Source organism: Cebidichthys violaceus, unplaced genomic scaffold (genome assembly GCF_023349555.1).
Source record: "Cebidichthys violaceus isolate CVI_PGR_0920_01 unplaced genomic scaffold, fCebVio1.0.p SCAF_3, whole genome shotgun sequence".
NCBI classification, from domain to species: Eukaryota; Metazoa; Chordata; class Actinopteri; order Perciformes; family Stichaeidae; genus Cebidichthys; species Cebidichthys violaceus.
Genome location: NW_027176483.1, coordinates 9,657,624 through 9,679,572, shown reverse-complemented (window position 1 = coordinate 9,679,572; position 21,949 = coordinate 9,657,624). Strand labels below are relative to the sequence as shown.

The window sequence follows — 21,949 nt, the reverse complement described above, 5'->3', positions numbered from 1 at the left end:
TGTCCAAAGAACAAACTGACAAGTAAAATACATTTTACATTTCAAGTAATAACACGCTTTACACAATGATGGAATATTGATCTGTTTAAAGTGGGTGTTAGGCTGGCCACACAGCGGCTGGACTTTAGAAGCAGGAGGACAGACACAGAGGTTATTGTGCAAACCAACCAGGTGTTTATTTCACCGACAAGCAACAAAGACATGGCAGAGCTCTTTACATGTCGGACCACAGGCAGCATGTGGTCCTAACAGTAACACACTAGATTTAATATGGAAGCCTTATATAGCATGCCACCAACGAGGACCTCCACCCCACTACAAGATAGGTAACTACACCCCTTACCTGTAAATACAATTACCTAAACTACAACACATACATTAAAATGGATTCCTAACATCCTTTGGTCAATTATCCATATGATCTCTATGGTGGTTACACATCACCAGAGAGATCATATACGGCCCGAACAGGGAATTCAAGTTCACTACCACCCCTCTATTAATTATTACATGGTATCTCCCGAAACTATAAAATGGCGCTCATGTATCCTGGGGACTCGTTTGGCCAAACACCCTGGAGAGGAGACACAGCTATACCTGGGAACATATCAGAACCACAACAGTACAATAAAACATTTGTGTGTGTGTGTGTGTGTGTGTGTGTGTGTATGTGTGCGTGTGCGTGTGCGTGTGTTGTCTTAAAACAGTCCACAAATGCTGGTAATGGAGAGGGTCTTCATTACAGTGGGTCATGGCCTAAAGCTTTCAAACGTAGAACTGACTCTAAACATCTAATGGCAATATCATCAACCTCAGGATCAAACTTATTTGCAAAGAGTTGATATTGTCTCAAGAGCCACGGGAGGTCACCAGCTCCGTACACACAAACTGATCTTCTGTAAACACCCGTGCAAGGATAGTACGGGGCTCCATTTTTCATATCTCCTGCATGACCGGCCCACTTCACCACACGAGCGAGGGCTTGCAGGTCTGACACATCATACTTTTTGTGGGCAGGCACTGATCCAGGAACAGAGGGCATTCGCTGTAGAGTGGCCCACAAGTGCTCATCAGGGCTCCATGTGTCCCTCTCCCATTCCAGAAGTTGCTGAACTTCTCTGTTCTGCATCACATGTTTCACAAAGTCTCTGGTGACCACAAAGTAAGCATTTCCTTGGAACATGGGGCTGCTAATGGGTGGGGGACTTTTCTTCACATCTGTCCCGATGATCTCATTAGTTACATTGTAATGATACAGCCAACGGTTTTTCTTGTAGTCATTGGTTACCTCAGTCTCCATGCTGTTTCTCCCGTTGAGGGTCTTCATTGCCTTAATCATTTCTCCATTGGTTTTGATGGGGAAATCTGTCCCACAGGTGTTAAGCAGGTACCTCCACTGGACCTGCGAGTTCAGCAGGTCTTTCATGCAGTTCAAATCTGCCTGCACTCGGGACCATGAGGCATATATCACTCTTTCTAATCTACTGGCTAGAAACACATTAGGAAAGCAGGAAATAATTGCCTCCACAGCCTTCTGAAATTCTTTAGTTGATTTCTGGTCCACATGCACACAGTAGATATTCTGAGGAGTATAAACAGCTCGTAGAAGTCGCTCAAACATCTCAATCTTCTCATGGATCACCATGGAGTAAGCAATGGGAAAATTATTTTCCTCCTCACTGAAAGGTGCTGTAATAAAACCTCTCTTTTCAATGTAAGACGGACAGTCCTTTGTCACATCAAGGTAAAAGTTCTCGGATAAAAGAATTTGTCTTCTCCAGAGTGCCAGAAGCCCTTCTAATTCGTCTTTCCTCCCCTCTGCGTCTCCACTGATGATAGCCAAGCAGCCAGGCAGGTCTGAAGAGAACTGCAGTGGTATTTTGAGATCAGGCAATGGCTGCCTTGTTAAGGCACTTTCCCAAAGGACAAAAGAAAGTAACATACCGATGACGATTAGTAAGGAGGTCCTCAACATCTGGCTCTTCAACAACCTTGCATAAGCCATGTCCTTGCTTGAGGTTAGTTTGTCCAGTGAGCCACGGTCTGTTGTCATGAACACAAGCTGAATCTGCCCCCTAAGTAGGTGTGTCAAACTAAGGTGTGGAAGGAGCTTGTTAAGTATACTATCCAATAGTTCCTGACTAGGGTGTGGTGTATTGCATGTCATCATGGATGTTACAGTGGACATTCCACATTTGCTGTGTTGGCAACAGTGACAACGGAGAAGATGTATGAACAAAGTAATATAGTTGTAAAGACTTGTTTAAACACCTACGTCTGTTGCTTACACTGACACTAAACATTTTCTTAATCATTTTATAATACTCTGGTTTGAAATCAGACTCCCTACAGCCATCAAAATGTACACTGTAATGAATTGCTGTAAATTTACAGTGGATTTAAAATGGTATCTTACAGTATTTTATGATAACAGTAACATAGTTAAATGTTCATCCCTCTCATGTAAATTAACAGTCAATGCCGTCAATTAACCATAACAGCAGACTACTGTAATTTATCAGCATAATTCAGTATTTTCTGTGAAGTGGTGAATCACAATCCATCTACATGTGTTTACTTGTGCTCTTATTGGACCGACTGTAAGATCGCAAACGGTCCGATTATCAAAATGGAGAGATCGCCGACGTGTGTTCAAGACGATGAACAGTTAACACTAACAGTAACGTTACGTGTGTGTTATCCCAGGAGCAACATTAACACCAGATCAAACTCATTTTAGTGTTGAACGTTAGTCCATTGTGGTCCATTGTCTTAGCTTCATTTCTTCACCTAATGTAATCAGCTCATCACACAGGCATGTCTGTTCATTTAAACTGAATGGTATTGTTGTATTAGCTTTTTGCAAAGACTTGCCCTGATATGTTAACATATGTGAGGCACATGCAAACCTACAGTTCCACACCCACAGCTTTTTTTAAGTGTGTTTAGCTTGGATGTCATAGAACTTTCCAGAAGTTCAGAACATTGTGTTTCTAAAGTTTTTATTTAGTTCAGTGTGGCTTTGTGGCACAAGGCAATAATACTGTCTGTGCCAAAGCACACTGACTGTAATCCTGCGGGCTTATTGTTGGAATGCTGATTCAGCATTCCAAGTATTGTTCTTCGAATCTTTATTCAACTATTTCTTCCGTACGTATTTTGGCACTTAATAACTTCCACATTTCTTAAGCTACAGAAACCATTCAACTATATAAATGTTCAGCTTTTTCAGGAGAGGGGTGCTATTTCTCATAATTTTTCTAATCTTTCAACTTTTTGAATTATTAAGCTTTTTGCAACTCATTTTTTGAATGGGATGTCTATGGAGAATATTTTTAAATCCTCTTAAACTTGTTCAACTTTCAGATCCTTCTACTTCCTCATACTTTCAGTTACAGACACCATTTAAACTTTCAAATGTTGAGAAAACCCTGACCAATGATTGTATGTTATAATCATTTTGATATCTTTTACACTTTTTGAATAGTAGCATTTTTGCTTTCATGTGTTTTTCAGTCCTTTTCTGCTTTTATAATGGGTGTGTATTGCGCAGCTTAGAGTGCGTGATGTCACCGCTAGAGTGAAGAGAAGCTTGAGATTCCTGTGAAAAAAATATTTGTCTTTTGCGACTGACTCCTCAATTTTCACTCTACATGCATAATTTTTGGATGGAAACGTAACTAATCTTGTCCTTGTCGTAGACATATGACTTTGGAATCCCACAGGTTTACACATTTGGCTCAAAAGTCTTTACTTGAGAGGAAAACCAACTTTCTCCTCCATAGACCCCAATGTTAAAACGTACTTCAAAAAAGTCTTGCACAGACAAACGTACCCCATTTCTAAATCGCCATTGAAGCCACTTTTTTTTACACTAGAGATCCAATATTCGCATGATCTGTTCTTCAAGTCATCCTTGCACTTCAGTCATAATTTTGGAGCAATAGGGGCTATGGTTATGGGGGTTTGTGGTTTTGTTTGACAGGTGTTTTCCAGTTTTTTTCTCATGAAAAGGCGGCAGGCTCACAGGTGTTCGTGCTTGAGCTAATTACTAATGTTTATAAACACACAGACTCTCCAACCGCTGCCTCGTCACCATGGGAACCAATGACACACACACACACACACACACACACACACACACACACTCTCTCTCTTTCTCTGTCTGTCTGTCTCTCTCTACACACTCAGTACATATAACTGTCTGTCTGCCTCACTCACTCACTCAGTACATATAACTGTCTGTCTGCCTGTCTCTCTCTCCAAATCACTGAGTCAATGTAACTGTCTGTCTGCCTGTCTTTCTCTCCCACACAGTCAGTCCATCTGACTGTCTGTCTGCCTGTCTCTCTCTCCCACTCACTCAGTACATATAACTGTCTGTCTGCTCTTCTCACTCAATCCAGATGACTTTATGTCCACCTGTCTCACTCACTCAGTACATATAACTGTCTGTCTGCCTGTCTCACTCACTCACTCAGTTCATATAACTGTCTGTTTACCTGTCTCACTCACTCACTGACTCCATATAACTGTCTGCCTGTCTCTCTCTCCCACTCACTCAGTACATATAACTGTCTGTCTGCTCTTCTCACTCAATCCAGATGGCTGTCTGTCCACCTGTCTCACTCACTCACTCAGTACATATAACTGTCTGTCTGCCTGTCTCACTCACTCACTCAGTTCATATAACTGTCTGTCTGCCTGTCTCACTCACTCACTTCATATAACTGTCTGTTTACCTGTCTCACTCACTCAGTTCATATAACTGTCTGTCTGCCTGTCTCTTTCTCCCAAACACTCAGTCCATCTGACTGTCTGTCTGCCTGTCTCTCTCTCCAAATCACTCAGTCAATGTAACTGTCTCTCTGCCTGTCTCTCTCTCTCACTCACTCAGTACATATAACTGTCTGCCTGCTCTTCTCACTCAATCCAGATGACTATCTGTCCACCTGTCTCACTCACTCACTCACTCACTCACTCAGTACATATAACTGTCTGTCTGCCTGTCTCACTCACTCAGTTCATATAACTGTCTGTTTGCCTGTCTCACTCACTCACTCAGTTCATATTACTGTCTGTCTGCCTGTCTCTCTCCCACACAGTCAGTCCATCTGACGGTCTGTCTGCCTGTCTCTCTCTCCCACTCACTCAGTACATATAACTGTTTGTTTGCTCTTCTCACTCAATCCAGATGACTGTCTGTCCACCTGTCTCACTCACTCACTACATATAACTGCCTGTCTGCCTGTCTCACTCACTCAGTTCATATAACTGTCTGTTTGCCTGTCTCACTCACTCACTCAGTTCATATAACTGTCTGTCTGCCTGTCTCTCTCTCCCACACACTCAGTCCATCTAACTGTCTGTCTGCCTGTCTCTCTCTCCCACACACTCAGTCCATCTAATTCTCTGTCTGTCTGTCTGTCTGTCTGCCTGTCTCTCTCTCCCACTCACTCAGTACATATAACAGTCTGTCTGCTCTTCTCACTCAATCCAGATGACTGTCTGTCCTCCTGTCGCCCTCACTCACTCAGTACATATAACTGTCTGTCTGCCTGTCTCACTCACTCAGTACAAATAACTGTCTGTCTGCCTTTCTCACTCTCTCACACTCATTCATTCAGTCTCTCTATCTCTGTCTTCCTGTCATTCTGTGTTTCTCTCTCTGTCTTTCTTTCTGTCTCTCCCTCTCTCCCTCTGGCTCTCTCTCTGCTACCACTACTGCTGCTATTCATGCTACTACCAGTACCAATACTACTACAGCTATTAGTACGATTGCTACTAGTACTAATACTACTGCTATCACTTCAAATACTGCCATTACTATTACTACTTCTTCTACTACTACTACTACTGTTATATTAAATACTACGACCACTACTACAGCTATTACTACGACTACTGATACTACTACTTATACTGCTTCTTCTAATTACTAATACTTCTACTACTAATAATACTTCTACTACAACTACAACTTCTACTACTACAAATATCACTACTGCTGACATTTTTTAAGCCACAGAAGCTGTTCGAATATAAAAATATTCAGCTTTTTCAGGAGAGGGGTGATATTTTTCATATTTGTAATCTTTAAACTTTTTGAATTATGGGATATCTATGGAGAAAATCTTCAAATCCTGTTAAACTTCTTCAACTTTCAAAGCCTTCTTTTTCATACTTTCAACTACAGACACCATAGTTAGACGTTTCAACTAGAAGGGCTTTCAGCAGTGCAGTTTAAATGCTTTCGAGTTTCAACATTTTTCAGACCGGTAGTCTCTCATTTCTGTATTTTCAGCAATGTTTTTGCAATTCATTTCAGCTTTCAGCTTTCAGCATTCCAACGCATTTTCAGCAGGAAATGCATTTTCTAGTTATTGTTGGAATGCTGATTCAGCATTCCAAGTATTGTTCTTCAAATCTTTATTCAACTATTTCTTCCGTACGTATTTTGGCACTTAATAACTTCGACATTTCTTAAGCTACAGAAACCATTCAACTATATAAATGTTCAGCTTTTTCAGGAGAGGGGTGCTATTTCTCATAATTTTTCTAATCTTTCAACTTTTTGAATTATTAAGCTTTTTGCAACTTATTTTTTAAATGGGATGTCTATGGAGAATATTTTTAAATCCTCTTAAACTTGTTCAACTTTCAGATCCTTCTACTTCCTCATACTTTCAGCTACAGACACCATTTAAACTTTCAAATGTTGAGAAAACCCTGACCAATGATTGTATGTTATAATAATTTTGATATCTTTTACACTTTTTGAATAGTAGCATTTTTGCTTTCATGTGTTTTTCAGTCCTTTTCTGCTTTTATAATGGGTGTGTATTGCGCAGCTTAGAGTGCGTGATGTCATCGCTAGAGTGAAGAGAAGCCTGAGATTCCTGTGAAAAAAATATTTGTCTTTTGCGACTGACTCCTCAATTTTCACTCTACATGCATAATTTTTGGATGGAAACGTAACTAATCTTGTCCTTGTCGTAGACATATGACTTTGGAATCCCACAGGTTTACACATTTGGCACAAGAGCCTTTAGTTCAGAGGAAAACCAACTTTCTCCTCCATAGACCCCAATGTTAAAACGTACTTCAAAAAAGTCTTGCACAGACAAACGTACCCCATTTCTAAATCGCCATTGAAGCCACTTTTTTTACACTACAGATCCAATATTCGCATGATCTGTTCTTCAAGTCATCCTTGCACTTCAGTTTTAATATCGGAGCAATAGGGGCTATGGTTATGGGGGTTTTGTGGTTTTGTTTGACAGGTGTTTTCCAGTTTTTTTCTCATGAAAAGGCGGCAGGCTCACAGGTGTTCGTGCTTGAGCTAATTACTAATGTTTATAAACACACAGACTCACAGACTCTCCAACTGCTGCGTCGTCACCATGGGAACCAATGACACACACACACACACACACTTTCTCTTTTTCTCTGTCTGTCTGTCTGTCTCTCTCTATACACTCAGTACATATAACTGTCTGTCTGCCTCACTCACTCACTCAGTACATATAACTGTCTGTCTGCTCTTCTCACTCAATCCAGATGACTGTCTGTCCACCTGTCTCACTCACTCACTCAGTACATATAACTGTCTGTCTGCCTGTCTCACTCACTCACTCAGTTCATATAACTGTCTGTTTACCTGTCTCACTCACTCACTCAGTTCATATAACTGTCTGTTTACCTGTCTCACTCACTCACTCACTCACTCAGTTCATATAACTGTCTGTCTGCCTCACTCACTCACTCAGTACATATAACTGTCTGTCTGCCTGTCTCACTCACTCACTCCATATAACTGTCTGTCTGCCTGTCTCTCTCTCCCACACAGTCAGTCCATCTGACTGTCTGTCTGCCTGTCTCTCTCTCCCACTCACTCAGTACATATAACTGTCTGTCTGCCTCACTCACTCACTCAGTACATATAACTGTCTGTCTGCCTGTCTCACTCACTCCATATAACTGTCTGTCTGCCTGTCTCTCTCTCCCACACAGTCAGTCCATCTGACTGTCTGTCTGCCTGTCTCTCTCTCCCACTCACTCAGTACATATAACTGTCTGTCTGCTCTTCTCACTCAATCCAGATGACTTTATGTCCACCTGTCTCACTCACTCACTCAGTACATATAACTGTCTATTTACCTGTCTCACTCACTCACTCAGTTCATATAACTGTCTGTTTACCTGTCTCACTCACTCACTCACTCACTCACTCAGTTCATATAACTGTCTGTCTGGCTGTCTCTTTCTCCCAAACACTCAGTCCATCTGACTGTCTGTCTGCCTGTCTCTCTCTCCAAATCACTCAGTCAATGTAACTGTCTGTCTGCCTGTCTCTCTCTCCAAATCACTCAGTCAATGTAACTGTCTGTCTGCCTGTCACTCTCTCCCACTCACTCAGTACATATAACTGTCTGTCTGCTCTTCTCACTCAATCCAGATGACTGTCTGTCCACCTGTCTCACTCACTCACTCAGTACATATAACTGTCTGCCTGTCTCACTCACTCAGTTCATATAACTGTCTGTTTGCCTGTCTCACTCACTCAGTTCATATAACTGTCTGTCTGCCTGTCTCTCTCTCCCACACAGTCAGTCCATCTGACTGTCTGTCTGCCTGTCTCTCTCTCCCACTCACTCAGTACATATAACTGTCTGTCTGCTCTTCTCACTCAATCCAGATGACTGTCTGTCCACCTGTCTCACTCACTCACTCAGTACATATAACTGTCTGCCTGTCTCACTCACTCAGTTCATATAACTGTCTGTTTGCCTGTCTCACTCACTCAGTTCATATAACTGTCTGTCTGCTTGTCTCTCTTTCTCCAACACACTCAGTCCATCTAACTGTCTGTCTGTCTGTCTCTCGCTCCCACACACTCAGTCCATCTAACTGTCTGTCTGCCTGTTCTCTCTCCCACTCACTCAGTTCATATAACTGTCTGACTGCTCTTCTCACTCAATCCAGATGGCTGTCTGTCCTCCTGTCTCCCTCACTCACTCAGTACATATAACTCTCTGTCTGCCTGTCTCACTTACTCAGTACAAATAACTGTCTATCTGCCTTTCTCACTTTCTCACACTCATTCATTCAGTCTCTCTATCTCTGTCTTCCTGTCATTCTGTGTTTCTCTCTCTGTCTTTCTTTCTGTCTCTCCCTCTCTCCCTCTGGCTCTCTCTCTGCTACCACTACTGCTGCTATTCATGCTACTACCAGTACCAATACTACTACAGCTATTAGTACGATTGCTACTAGTACTAATACTACTGCTATCACTTCAAATACTGCCATTACTATTACTACTTCTTCTACTACTACTACTGTTATATTAAATACTACGACCACTACTACAGCTATTACTACGACTACTGATACTACTACTTATACTGCTTCTTCTAATTACTAATACTTCTACTACTAATAATACTTCTACTACAACTACAACTTCTACTACTACAAATATCACTACTGCTGACATTTTTTAAGCCACAGAAACCATTCGAATATCAAAATGTTCAGCTCTTTCAGGAGAGAGTGATATGACTTTTCATATTTATAATCTTTACATTTTTGAATTATTAAGCTTTTTGCAATTTGTTTTGAATAAGATATCTATGGAGAAAATCTTCAAATCCTGTTAAACTTCTTCAATTTTCAAAGCCTTCTTCTTTCTCATACTTTCAGCTACAGACACCATAGTTAGACGTTTCAACTAGAAGGGTTTTCAGCAGTGCAGTTTAAATGCTTTCGGGCTTCAACATTTTTCAGACAGGTACTCTCTCATTTCTGTATTTTCAGCAATGTTTTTGCAATTCATTTCAGCTTTCAGCTTTCAGCTTTCCAACGCATTTTCAGCAGGAAATGCATTTTCTAGTTATTCTTATTCTCCATCTTCCACATCAGAGTTTGCCGCGAAACTTGCCCCACAGCGTTGCCAACACCTGCTCAAAAAGTAATTCAACACATGCGGCTTGATCGGGAATCGTGAGCTATGACTTTTATAAGAAATTCGTCCAGCGGTTTCCCCGAAAATCGCGATCTACGATGAAAAATCGGCCCATTGACTTGAATGGGATTTTGGCGTGAAGAAAGCAAAAAAAACACTTAACTTTGGACCCATATTGACCAGCCATACTTTAACGTAGAAACATGATTCAAAGTTTAAAACGTAGACAAATTGATGGACGTTATTGAGCAAAATGGACATTTTGCTAGCTAGCATAGTTTTCATGAAGTCACCGATTTAGTTTCAGCAAAACTTTGGGTCTGTTTGAGATTTTATAATGGGTGTGTATTGCGCAGCTCGTTAAGTGCTAGAGTGATGACATCACGGTCAGAGTGGAGCAGAGCAGGAAAAAGTTCTGTGATTTTTCCAAACAAATTGCTCCCATTCCCACAATTTTTACTCTTTATACACCATTTTTGGCCAAAAAGCTTGGAAATCTTGTGCTGGTCGCAACAAAGTGTCTATGGAATCCAACGGACTTACACATTTGGCTCAAACAGCCGTGGAGCGACATGAATTCCAACCGACCGCCCCATTAGACCCCATGTTAAATCAGAAAAAAAATTTGTCAAAGAAAGCAGACGGTACCAGTTTTGTAACTTGCGCTGGCGCTCACATTTATAACACTATAAACATAAAAAAACATACCAGGGCGTTCGGCAGAGTCTTATCTCTCTCACGGTGCACTTATTTTATTGATTGGACCCATGGTTTTGGTATAAAGTGCATTTGTTTGACAGGTGTTTTCCAGTGTTTTCTCATGAAAAGTCTGCCAAGCTCACAGGTGTTCTTAATTCAGCTAATTACTGATGTTTATAAACAAACAGACTCACAGACTCTCCAGGCCCTGCGTCGTCACCATGGCAACCAGTGACACGCACGCACGCGCTCTCTCTCTCTCTGTCTGTCTGCCTGTCTCTACACAGAAGGATTTACAAATAAATGTGACTCACAAATGCACGCAGAACAAATATATTTCTGCATTTGTATGTATTTGTGTGTGGATGTTTTCTATTTGTTTGTGGATTTGTGTGGATTTGTTTGTGGATCTCTTCACATTTGTTGGTGGGTTTTTTGAGACTCCCCTGCCTGGCCGGATTCACAAATACGTTTTTTTTAACATGGACCTATCTGTAGCCAATCAGATGTCAGCCTCATTTTCAAGCAATCACATGAGCGCAGCTCCCCCCTCCCCTCCCCACGAGGCTGCCAGCTGTGTTCACACCGAACGCGAATTATTCGCGCGATGAGATTACATACAAAGTCTTTGCACAGACGTGATGAGACTGCAGTGACGCAAATTTTGCGCGGCGCGTTTGAGGCGACGCGTTTGGGGCGTTTGGAGCGACGCGTTTGGGGCGTTTGGAGCGACGCGTTTGGGGCGTTTGGAGCGACGCGTTTGGGGCGACGCGTTTGGAGCGATGTTCCTCCTGTCATCACTGACGTCCTGTTGTTGTTGAATCAGGAAGTACAAACTGTAGCCATTTGTGTTCACCCAGAGCTCTACAGGGACGTGTGGTCAGGGTGTGATGATGAAATGTAAAAAACAAATAATGCTAAAATAAAATAAATATTAATATTTCTCTACTGATCTGCGCTATAAATGTAATTTCTGTATTATTCCAAACATTTTTATAATCAAAATCTCTGAATTAGCGCATGTCCTGTTCAAACAGAGAGGAGACAGTGAGGTGAGGCAGTGACCAGCTGTTCCTCACCTCAGACTGTGAATCCCTCACTAACTAGGTTGAGCGCGTGCCTTTTGCTGTCTCATTCCTACACACACTGTAATATTTGTAGACACTTTTATTATATGTCCTTTCTTTCCATATAATAGGTACTGTATTTCACGTCTGTGTAGAACATATTTAGTGTTGCTGATCTGACATTAAGGGGAGGCAAACACTACTCTGCCTCAATGAAGGGTGCGCGAGAGCCCAAGGCTCGGGTTTATTGCGTCAGTTAACACAGAGCAGATCGACCCAGGCAGGAAGTCAGACACCGATAAGGGTTAGAGCATCCGGTAAGTTTTCAAAATGAAAGCGTCAGCTTTAACTTGGTTTAACTTTTTCAAGAGTATGAATCTAAAATGCAGAAAAGAGAGAAGCATTATCTCAATCGAACCTCAACGATACTGCCGGTAACATCAGCGTTTATGTATATATTGCGACGTCTTCGGGCAGTAGAGCCACACTGTCAAAATTTCTTGCGAAATGTTCTAGTTTGTTCTACAGTCACCCGTCATCACAGATTGAGGATACCAGCCAGATGCTGCTGTCAAGTCCTCTTTCAAGGTGTTCTCTCTCCTTATTGTTTTCATTCACGCGTGAGTTCATGCAGTTCAAAATAACTATACATGTGTAAAAGACTTGTTAACAAGCTAGACTGTGATGCAGTTCTATTACACTGTTCTTGATATTATTTTAATTCAGCGTTTCACTCTTAATGCTATTTTAATTCAGTGTCTGAGGGAGTGACGCCACGATCAAAAAATGGCCGATGGTATGCTACTTGTTCAGCAGTAGGTACCTATCCCTGGAGTGGTATGCTACTTGTTCAGCAGTAGGTACCTATCCCTGGAGTGGTATGCTACTGTTGTTCAGCAGTAGGTACCTATCTCTGGAGTGGTATGCTACTGTTGTTCAGCAGTAGGTACCTATCTCTGGAGTGGTATGCTACTGTTGTTCAGCAGTAGGTACCTATCTCTGGAGTGGTATGCTACTGTTGTTCAGCAGTAGGTACCTATCTCTGGAGTGGTATGCTACTGTTGTTCAGCAGTAGGTACCTATCTCTGGAGTGGTATGCTGCTGTTGTTCAGAGGTAGGTACCTATCCCTGGAGTGGTATGCTACTGTTGTTCAGCAGTAGATACCTATCCCTGGAGTGGTAAGCCAGTACTTTTCCAACGACACACCATTTCCTGAAGGCAGGTGCCGCTTGAAACGTCATATTAGTGGTATATGCCATTGAATCAGAGTGGTATACCATTCATATAAGTGGTATGTATATACAGTTGCACTCAAAATGATTCAACCCCCATTGTAAATTAAGGTTTATTGGCAAAATTTACAAGTTAGAGTTTTCAATAAACAATGACAATTTAAATAGCTCAACACAAATAATGTTACAAGTGGTTTCTCCAAATTCAACACAAAATACCACTTTCAATGACTATTACAGTCTCAAAATGATTCAACCCCTTCATGACAAGCATCTTTAGTACTTAGTAGAGCACCCTTTTGCTGTTATGACCTGATGCAAACCTGATGCAACTAAACAAGAGCCTCATTAGTAGCACCAGGTGTCCTTGAGATAGAACACATCAAATACGTTTGATTGGTGGCAGGTGGCCAAAAACCCTCAAGTGACTACAAAAGACCTGCAGCAAGACTTGGTGGCAGCAGGCACTGAGGTTTCAGTTTCCACAGTAAAGTGCATACTAAACGCTGAAGATCTCCATGCCCGAACTCCAAGACGTAAACCACTACTGACCCAAAAGTACAAGAAAAGTCGGCTCCAATATGCTCAAAATCATATTAATAAGTTACAGAATTTTTGGGAAAAAATTCTGGAGGCCATTACCCGTAAGGAAAGAGCTAAGATTCCTCTGGCACGCTGTCATAACCTGGTCTCTGGTTATGCATCTCGTTTGCATCAGGTCATAACAGCAAAAGGGTGCTCTCCTAAGTACTAAAGATGCTTGTCATGAAGGGGTTGAATATATATATATATATAGTATTTGCAATAACACACTTAACACTAAGTTTCTTGAGATCAGCAATGAGAAATGTCTCCTTTTTTCCTCAAGGATTCTGTAGAAGATTTCTTTGCCTTCAGGTCCAGCAGAATCCAGGGGACCAGAGTAGAGCCTCCTCATCTTATCCCTCATGGTAGCCGAGATTTTCATCTTAAATCAAAGTGCTCCCCTGAGGAAAGAAGGAAAAATGACAATGACATATTAGATTTGGAGATAACATGAAGCCAACTTGATACAATCTAAGAAAAGGACTTCAGATTAAGTAACAGTGATTTCTATATTTCAGTTGCATGTGTATTGCATTCATTGACGCGTTTTTAACTGCATGTGGGTCCCAGGATTCGTCCTGGGACCCACATGCAGTTAAAAACGCACTATTGTTACAGCTAATGAATAAGGGAACATCTTACTGTCACAAAATTAAGTTTTCTCCAAATGCCATTCCCACATTTTATTTATGATGACATTTTGGGGAAATGCACTGGGACACAAAGACACAATTTACAATTGTATGTAAGTTTGCTTATGCTTATGTAGAAAGCACTAAATCCACAGTATGTAAAACCACAACACTACCATGTCTGTCTGTTGCTTAAGATGATAATAATTTACCTTGGTGATCACATCCCCTTTTGCAAATACAGTCATATTACATTCACCTGACGCAGTCTCATTTGTTTCACCATGGGCAGAGTGCCACCAGACCTGTATGAGCTGCTCCGGTTCAGATGCAAACCAGTGCACCCAGTGTGAAAAGGGACTTGTGCTGGATCCAAACACATTGTTGTGTGGCGTGACAGGTGACACTGACTGCCCACCGAGGACTTACCTACACGATGACCAGTTCACCTGCGGGGGTTTTGGGTATAAAATAAACAGAAATCAGCAGAGAAGCGGATTTTTAAAAAGTGACTAAAAGTGTCCAGATAAACAGGACAAAAAAATAAAGAAGTAAGAAAGGATGCATGAGTGTGTACTAATAAATTGGGAATGGGACTGTCTGCTATTTTCCAGACAGCACTTGTGTAAGTGAGTGTCCGGCTGGTACATACGACACAAGCCAGGATGCTGACGGAACAGAGCTGGGCCTCTGTTTGCCTTGTGATAACGCCTGTTCCACCTGCTCGGGAGCATCACCCAAAGATTGCCTCACTTGCTCTTTAGGATACCTGCGTCTCCTTCAACTCTGTGTCACCCATTGTCCCACAAGGTAAAAAACCTAAGCCTCCATATTTGTCTTGAATATATTTACTTTGTGATGAAACAAAATGGTCTGTTGACTTTCTCCCCACCCTTATTGATCCAATAAAACAAAGAACATGTCTGGAAACGAGCAAAGCTGCTAACAGAGCCAATATGTTCCATTTCTATGCAATTTCTTCAACAGCAGAACAACTTCCTCTGGAAACTTTTATTCTTAATTGAGTCAATTCCACAGATGTAGACTACTTTTTTAATCCTAAATTATGTCTGGCAGAATCCAAAAATCAAAGTACATGTCTGACTTGTTTATTGATGATGCATTTCTTCAGGTATTACAGAGAGGGCTCCCACTGTGAGAAATGTGACCAGTCCTGTGAGCAGTGTACAGGACCAGGACCTGAGTCCTGCAGGGCCTGTTTACCTCCTCTTCTGGAGCTGCAAGGCACCAAGCTGTGTGTTGAGCGCTGCCCACACCGCTTCTATCGGCTCAGTGACATCTGCAAACAGTGCCACACCAGTTGTCAGACCTGCATAGGTACAGATGATGAAGCTATTAACTTAAGCTATCAAATATTGTTGTCTTCTCCACCTATTGTCAATACTGAACATTTCTTTATTAGTTTTCGTATCATGAGTACGTATATGTGTTTGCAGATGCCTCGCCCCAGGGATGTATGACGTGCGACTGGGGCAGCACTTTAAAGGACAGTGTCTGCTATCCACACTGTGAGGAGGGGCAATACTTTTCGAAAAAGGTATAATTATTATAATCATAATATTTAAAGGCACAAGATTACATGACATTACAGTCATTTAGCAGACGCTTTGATCCAAAGCGACTTACAATAAGTGCATTCAACATTGGTAATCAAAAGAACTACTAGTCACCAGAAGTCATAAGTACATCTCCTTTTCCAAACAAGCATCAAGCAAACAAAATAAATGCCTACGTTTGATTTATACCTAACACAAAGTGCAAAGCAGTCGCATTCATTTCTCACTTAATCAGTGCGCTGCTACATTGGAATAGTGGATGTACTTTGGTTGTTATATCCATAAATGAGATACTGCTGATGTCCTTTTGTATGCATTATGAAATCATAATTAAGTACATGATTCAATTTGACATATGTTTTTTTTCAATCAGCTTCTTACTATAGATCTGCCAAACAAAGATGTTTTCTTAACTTCGTATAGTATGATGGGCAGGGGTGGGCTGGCCATAGGGGATACCGGGCATGGCACCGGCACCAAAACGTAAATCCTTTAAAGGTGGAGCTGAAAAGCTCAGGGAGAAAAAGAAGAGATGTCTTGAGGAAGGTGCATCAAAATATTTTTAAATCTCTGACTTATTTGGGAAACCTCTGACTGGTGACAGTGATATGATGGTAAGGTCTGACAGTAACTCCACTTTTTTCCCCCAGTCCGCCCCCGTGTGTAGGCCAGGATATCTGCAGCACGACCATATTGAATTTAAATCGTTTTTTTAAACACACGTTTTGCCTTTAACAAATATTTTGCCTCCTTATTGCCATATTGCAATTTTGATAACATTTTGAACAATTGTTCAGCCCGATTTTTTTTTAACCCTCCTGTTATATTCGTTTTTTAGGTACAGCCATAATGTTCGCAGGTCAATTTGACCCGGTGCATGTTTAATCATCCAAAAGTGGTCAGAAACCAAAAAATCCTAATAAATACAGTTTGTACCTCATCATCAACTCCATTACTAACAATTCAATCAGTATTTAGTGGAATGTAGTTATTCACCCCTCCATAGATCATAGTTCAATGAGGATAACCCACTCGTTTTCATGAAAAATATATGTTCAAACATTGTTTTTGGTACTTTGGAAAAACCTAGATATAAATTGCATTAGTCTACCATAACATGTATTTATTTAAAAAAAATTTGTACATTTTGAAACTTTCTTTTTTTCATGGGGTGATGTAGATAAATAGAGATGAGACACCTCTGCTGTTCAGGGTCATATTGACCCGCTCACTCAAAATCAAGCCAAATGAATACAAAAGGATTTGTATTGAAAGTAAACTTCATTTATGTTCATTTATAGTGTTAAGAAATAGAAATTTACAAAAATGAACAAGAGATGAGCACAATGAACAGGTGTGTGTGTATGTGTGTGTGTGTATATGTGTGTGTGTGTGATTGTGATTGTCTTTCCTCATTTCCTCGTTTCCTCATCTGATGGTTCATTATCAGTACCATTATAATCTGAATTGACCTCAAGATGGACTTCACCTTCAGACACATCCTCCTCTATTTCATGTCGTGATCAAGGATGTGCTCCAGAGCCTCATCCTTTGTTTCTGTTGCTCATATTGTCCTACAGTATTCTGCTGTGTTGTATGCATCTGCAGAGTGTAATGTTGGTAGGACTCTCAAGCAACCCTCCCCTGCTAAGTGTGGGTGGAGTTTATAAAAGGTTCTCGTCAAAATAGTATCTGTATTTCTCGCACAGGTGGCGTAGTGAGAAAGAGTGTGTGTGTGTGTGTGTGTGTGTGTGTGTGTGTGTGTGTGTGTGTGTGTGTGTGTGTGTGTGTGTGTGTGTGTGTGAGAAATGGGGTGAAACATGGTGGGAGGGAGTAAGAAATACTTTGTCTCACATTTTCAAAGAAAGAAATGGTCTAAACTTGACACTTCTGACCCCTTATAGCCTCCATTTTCACTGCCGGGTCAAATTGACCCGAACATCATCTCTGTTATAGAAACCTGCAGGGGGTGGGGTTTTTTTTAAACGTTGATTACACTAATTAAGGCAAGCAGAATAAGTTTCATACAGAAAAAGTACTTTTAAATATTTTTTCTAGATTTTCAAACTTTGAAACGGGTCAATTTGACCCGGAACATAACAGGAGGGTTAAATATATTTAAGTGCAGACAGATAGATGTGCCCAGTTCAGAAAATATATAATTTCTGAAATTGTACCTTTGTAGGAAACCTGTGAGCCATGCGACAGCTCCTGTGGGCATTGCACTGGCCCCAGACCTGACCAGTGTCTGACTTGTCACCGGGATTCTGCTCTTCATGCTGTGGAGAACCGCTGTGCCCACTGCTGTCAGGTCGGAGGGAATGACACAGATTGTTGTGTTTGTGACAGCCGCTCAGGTAGAGACGCTGCCTATCATAACAAACACAATTGTTTTTATTTGACCATCTACTAAAGGCAGTTTTTTGTTCTAGCTCTGTGTGTGGAGGCCCCCCAACCCAAGTCAGGAGAGGATCAGGCAACAGACCTGAATATGTCTTCTAGAACTCTGAAGCACACCTCAGCTGGCCTTCCTATTGCCCTGCTGCTAGCACTGGGGTTGGCTCTGGCCATGTTTGCCTTGGTCAAGGCCCATGCCAGGAAGAGGCTTTGCTGGGGCCAAAGCTATGAGAGACTCAGTGGCAGCGCCAGCATCAATATGCCCCACGGTGTTCCCGAGCCGGGCAGTGGAGACGAGGTGGATGTGGTGTACACCAGTAGAGGTGGATCAGTATATCGACGCTACAGCTTTATCCATGAACCGGACACAGGTGCAGACCAGGATGTGGATGAGAGCACTTGTCTCAATCAATTTTAGATACATACGTACCAGATCTTGAAGTGTCAACACAGGTGAATTCAAAATAGTTTAGTCAATGTATTTTGCCTTTTAGTGATATTTTGCTTTGGTACATTGCTTGATGAGTTATTGTGTTTATTCTACTTTACAAAGTGCCTGTACCTGTATAATGCACATTCTAAGTTGAGGCATTTGCGAGTAAACAGTGAAAGAAATACATATGTGTATGTATTAAAATGGTAAACAGCTTAGTATAACCGATACCCCCTCCCAGTGTGGGTCACTGAAACACTGCTGTTCTATAACCTCTAGCTTCCCTGACAGCGGGATAGCGACAGAATGTGTTGATTATATTTATTTGTATTACTCTGAATCTGTAAAGTAACTAATGTTAAAATGTGTCACAATAGAGCTGCATTTCACCCAAAGAAATGTGTGCTTGTGCATGTGCGTGTGTGTGTGTGTGTGTGTGTTAGATAAACCCAAAGTCAGGCAACAGAAATGTGGTTTGACTGCATCCATTTAAATCAGGAGCGATAAGGTGAAGAATTGTTTGTTAAATACAGATGATAAGTAATGCTAAAGTCTTGACAGACTCATAGGCTCTTGGACTCTACCAGGACAGCTATTTAGACTGCATTTTACAGTTGGCACACCAGATTGGTACAATTTAGGATTAATGACCCCCTCAGCATCAAAGCACGATCTGGTTGGGAGTCAGGGAGATGAAGGAGTGACACCGGCCTCTGCAGGTGCCATGTTATTAATGGGGGCGCCATCAGCCTCTGGTCCAATATCCTGCCACCGCCTGCAGCGGAACAAACTGAGAAATACACAGAACAGCACCACCCTCAGACAGGGAGGGAAAACAACACACAACCACACACAAAATACAAAATACACATTATGACTCAGGTTCCTAACCCTCACTATATATCTCTATGGCTAAAGGTTACAAATGTATAAGTTTGGGTCAGTTACTATGGGCTCGTGCTTTCAGCTGTCTCCAATCCTGTAGCAGATCTCACCTGCAGTTGATCACAGAACTACAGTTTCACAATGTTGGAACAATGTTTCTAAGTATTCAATTCATTTACAATTAGTCAATAGATAAATTAGATGAACAGATGAATATATCTGGGTGGGCTGTTTCTCTGACAATTTGGGTGTATACCTTAACAGTGTGTATTACTTTTTATGTTTTACTTGAGATAAAAGAGATATTTGTTAAACATTGAAATGATCATGTATAATAATTGAAACCTGAATGATATGTTATGAATATGAATTTATATATTTATTATTTCTATAATAATCTTTTCTACTTGATGTCGTTAGTGCATCTTGAAAATTGGCTATATTTTGATGGCTGTAGGGAGTCTTTAGTGTCAGTGTAAGCAACAGACGTAGGTTATGTCAATCTTGTGTGTTTAAACAAGTCTACAACTATACTACTTTGTTCGTACATCTTCTCCGTTGTCACATGCAATACACCACACCCTAGTCAGGAACTATTGGATAGTATACTTAACAAGCTCCTTCCACACCTTAGTCTGACACACCTCCTTAGGGGGCAGATTCAGCTTGTGTTCATGACAACAGACCGTGTCTCACTGGACAAACTCTAACTCGCACTAAAGACAAGGTGTGTTGTGGTTAACTCGCACTAAAGACAAGGTGTGTTGTGGTTAACCCGCACTAAAGACAAGGTGTGTTGTGATACCTCAAGCAAGGACATGGCTTATGCAAGGCTGTTGAAGAGCCAGATGTTGAGGACCTCCTTACTAATCGTCATCGGTATGTTACTTTCTTTTGTCCTTTGGGAAACTGCCTTAAAAAGGCAGTCATTGCCTGATCTCAAAATACCACTGCAGTTCTCTTCAGACCTGCCTGGCTGCTTGGCTATCATCAGTGGAGACGCAGAGGGGAGGAAAGACGAATAAAAAGGGCTTCTGGCATCCCGGAAAAGACAAATTCTTTTATCCGAGGACTTTTACCTTGATGTGACAAAGGACTGTCCGTCTTACATTGAAAAGAGAGGTTTTATTACAGCACCTTTCAGTGAGGAGGAAAATAATTTTCCCATTGCCTACTCCATGGTGATCCATGAGAAGATTGAGATGTTTGAGCGACTTCTACGAGCTGTTTATACTCCTCAGAATATCTACTGTGTGCATGTCTACCAGAAATCCACTAAAGAATTTCAGAAGGCTGTGGAGGCAATTATTTCCTGCTTTCCTAATGTGTTTCTAGCCAGTAGATTAGAAAGAGTGGTATATGCCTCATGGTCCCGAGTGCAGGCAGATTTGAACTGCATGAAAGACCTGCTGAACTCGCAGGTCCAGTGGAGGTACCTGCTTAACACCTGTGGGACAGATTTCCCCATCAAAACCAATGGAGAAATGATTAAGGCAATGAAGACCCTCAACGGGAGAAACAGCATGGAGACTGAGGTAACCAATGACTACAAGAAAAACCGTTGGCTGTATCATTACAATGTAACTAATAAGATCATCGGGACAGATGTGAAGAAAAGTCCCCCACCCATTAGCAGCCCCATGTTCACAGGAAATGCTTACTTTGTGGTCACCAGAGACTTTGTGAAACATGTGAAGTGGGGCTATTTAGCAGGAGATATGAAAAATGGAGCCCCGTACTATCCTTGCACGGGTGTTTACAGAAGATCAGTTTGTGTGTATGGAGCTGGTGACCTCCCGTGGCTCTTGAGACAATATCAACTCTTTGCAAATAAGTTTGATCCTGAGGTTGATGATATTGCTATTAGATGTATAGAGTCAGTTCTACGTTTGAAAGCTTTAGGCCATGACCCACTTTAAACAGCTCAATATTCCATCATTGTGTAAAGCGTGTTATTACATGAAATGAAAAATGTATTTTACTTGTCAGTTTGTTCTTTGGACAGGTAAATAGTATATAAACCTCTAACTTATTCTATATTGTCAAAGATTTTCTACTGCATTGTCATTAAATATTTTGAATTCTTTTTATATTTTATCATTATCTTTTAATGGGAATATTTTATTCTGTGGCTGTTAATGTTATTATCAGTATATTGTTATCCATCATCTATAATATTCATTCTTATATTATTTTCAAGATATTATGGATTTTGCTTCTTTATTCTAATCAAATTTATATGATTTCAATTAAATCTATTTGTGGTGCCTTTTAGTGGACCATCAGTGGAAGAGAAAGCAAAAAAAACTACATCGCAATTTGGAGATTATTAATTTAATCTTGTCAAATGTGCTTAGTGTTTTGTCACTTTACAAATTACATCTATCTTGTTACCATGGCAAAACTGTTACTAAATAGAATATCACAATTGTTTTCCCTCCATAAATCAGGGGGAACATTCAAGTGAGGGGCAAAAA

The 21,949-nt window shown here is 41.0% G+C and overlaps 3 protein-coding genes across 3 annotated transcripts; 2 read left to right on the top strand and 1 right to left on the bottom strand.

Moving 5' to 3' along the window:
* Positions 1-163: 163 nt before the first annotated feature.
* On the bottom strand, positions 164-2,013 carry LOC137880999 (beta-1,3-galactosyl-O-glycosyl-glycoprotein beta-1,6-N-acetylglucosaminyltransferase 3-like). The gene has a single exon (XM_068722659.1). It carries the CDS (start codon positions 2,003-2,005, stop codon positions 740-742), a length of 1,266 nt encoding a protein of 421 aa, XP_068578760.1. The 5' UTR covers positions 2,006-2,013; the 3' UTR covers positions 164-739.
* Positions 2,014-14,607: 12,594 nt separating this feature from the next.
* Positions 14,608-19,020, top strand: LOC137881857 (proprotein convertase subtilisin/kexin type 5-like). Its single transcript, XM_068724016.1, has 6 exons — positions 14,608-14,644; positions 14,795-14,990; positions 15,313-15,518; positions 15,638-15,738; positions 17,943-18,114; positions 18,190-19,020. The coding sequence occupies exons 1-6, from the start codon at positions 14,617-14,619 to the stop codon at positions 18,570-18,572; spliced, it is 1,086 nt and encodes a 361-aa protein (XP_068580117.1). The 5' UTR covers positions 14,608-14,616; the 3' UTR covers positions 18,573-19,020.
* Positions 19,021-20,136: 1,116 nt separating this feature from the next.
* LOC137881858 (beta-1,3-galactosyl-O-glycosyl-glycoprotein beta-1,6-N-acetylglucosaminyltransferase 3-like) lies at positions 20,137-21,558 on the top strand. The gene has a single exon (XM_068724017.1). The coding sequence runs from the start codon at positions 20,651-20,653 to the stop codon at positions 21,389-21,391; it is 741 nt and encodes a 246-aa protein (XP_068580118.1). The 5' UTR covers positions 20,137-20,650; the 3' UTR covers positions 21,392-21,558.
* The last annotated feature ends 391 nt before the right edge of the window (positions 21,559-21,949 follow it).

Coding starts and splice junctions, on each gene's coding strand:
- LOC137880999 (XM_068722659.1), bottom strand. CDS start 2,005: ATGGCTTATGCAAGGTTGTTGAAGAGCCAGATGTTGAGGACCTCCTTA.
- LOC137881857 (XM_068724016.1), top strand. CDS start 14,617: ATGACCAGTTCACCTGCGGGGGTTTTGG. Junction 15,519..15,637: donor CAGTTGTCAGACCTGCATAG/GTACAGATGATG, acceptor ATGTGTTTGCAG/ATGCCTCGCCCCAGGGATGT. Junction 18,115..18,189: donor TGTTTGTGACAGCCGCTCAG/GTAGAGACGCTG, acceptor TTTTTGTTCTAG/CTCTGTGTGTGGAGGCCCCC.
- LOC137881858 (XM_068724017.1), top strand. CDS start 20,651: ATGGTGATCCATGAGAAGATTGAGATGTTTGAGCGACTTCTACGAGCT.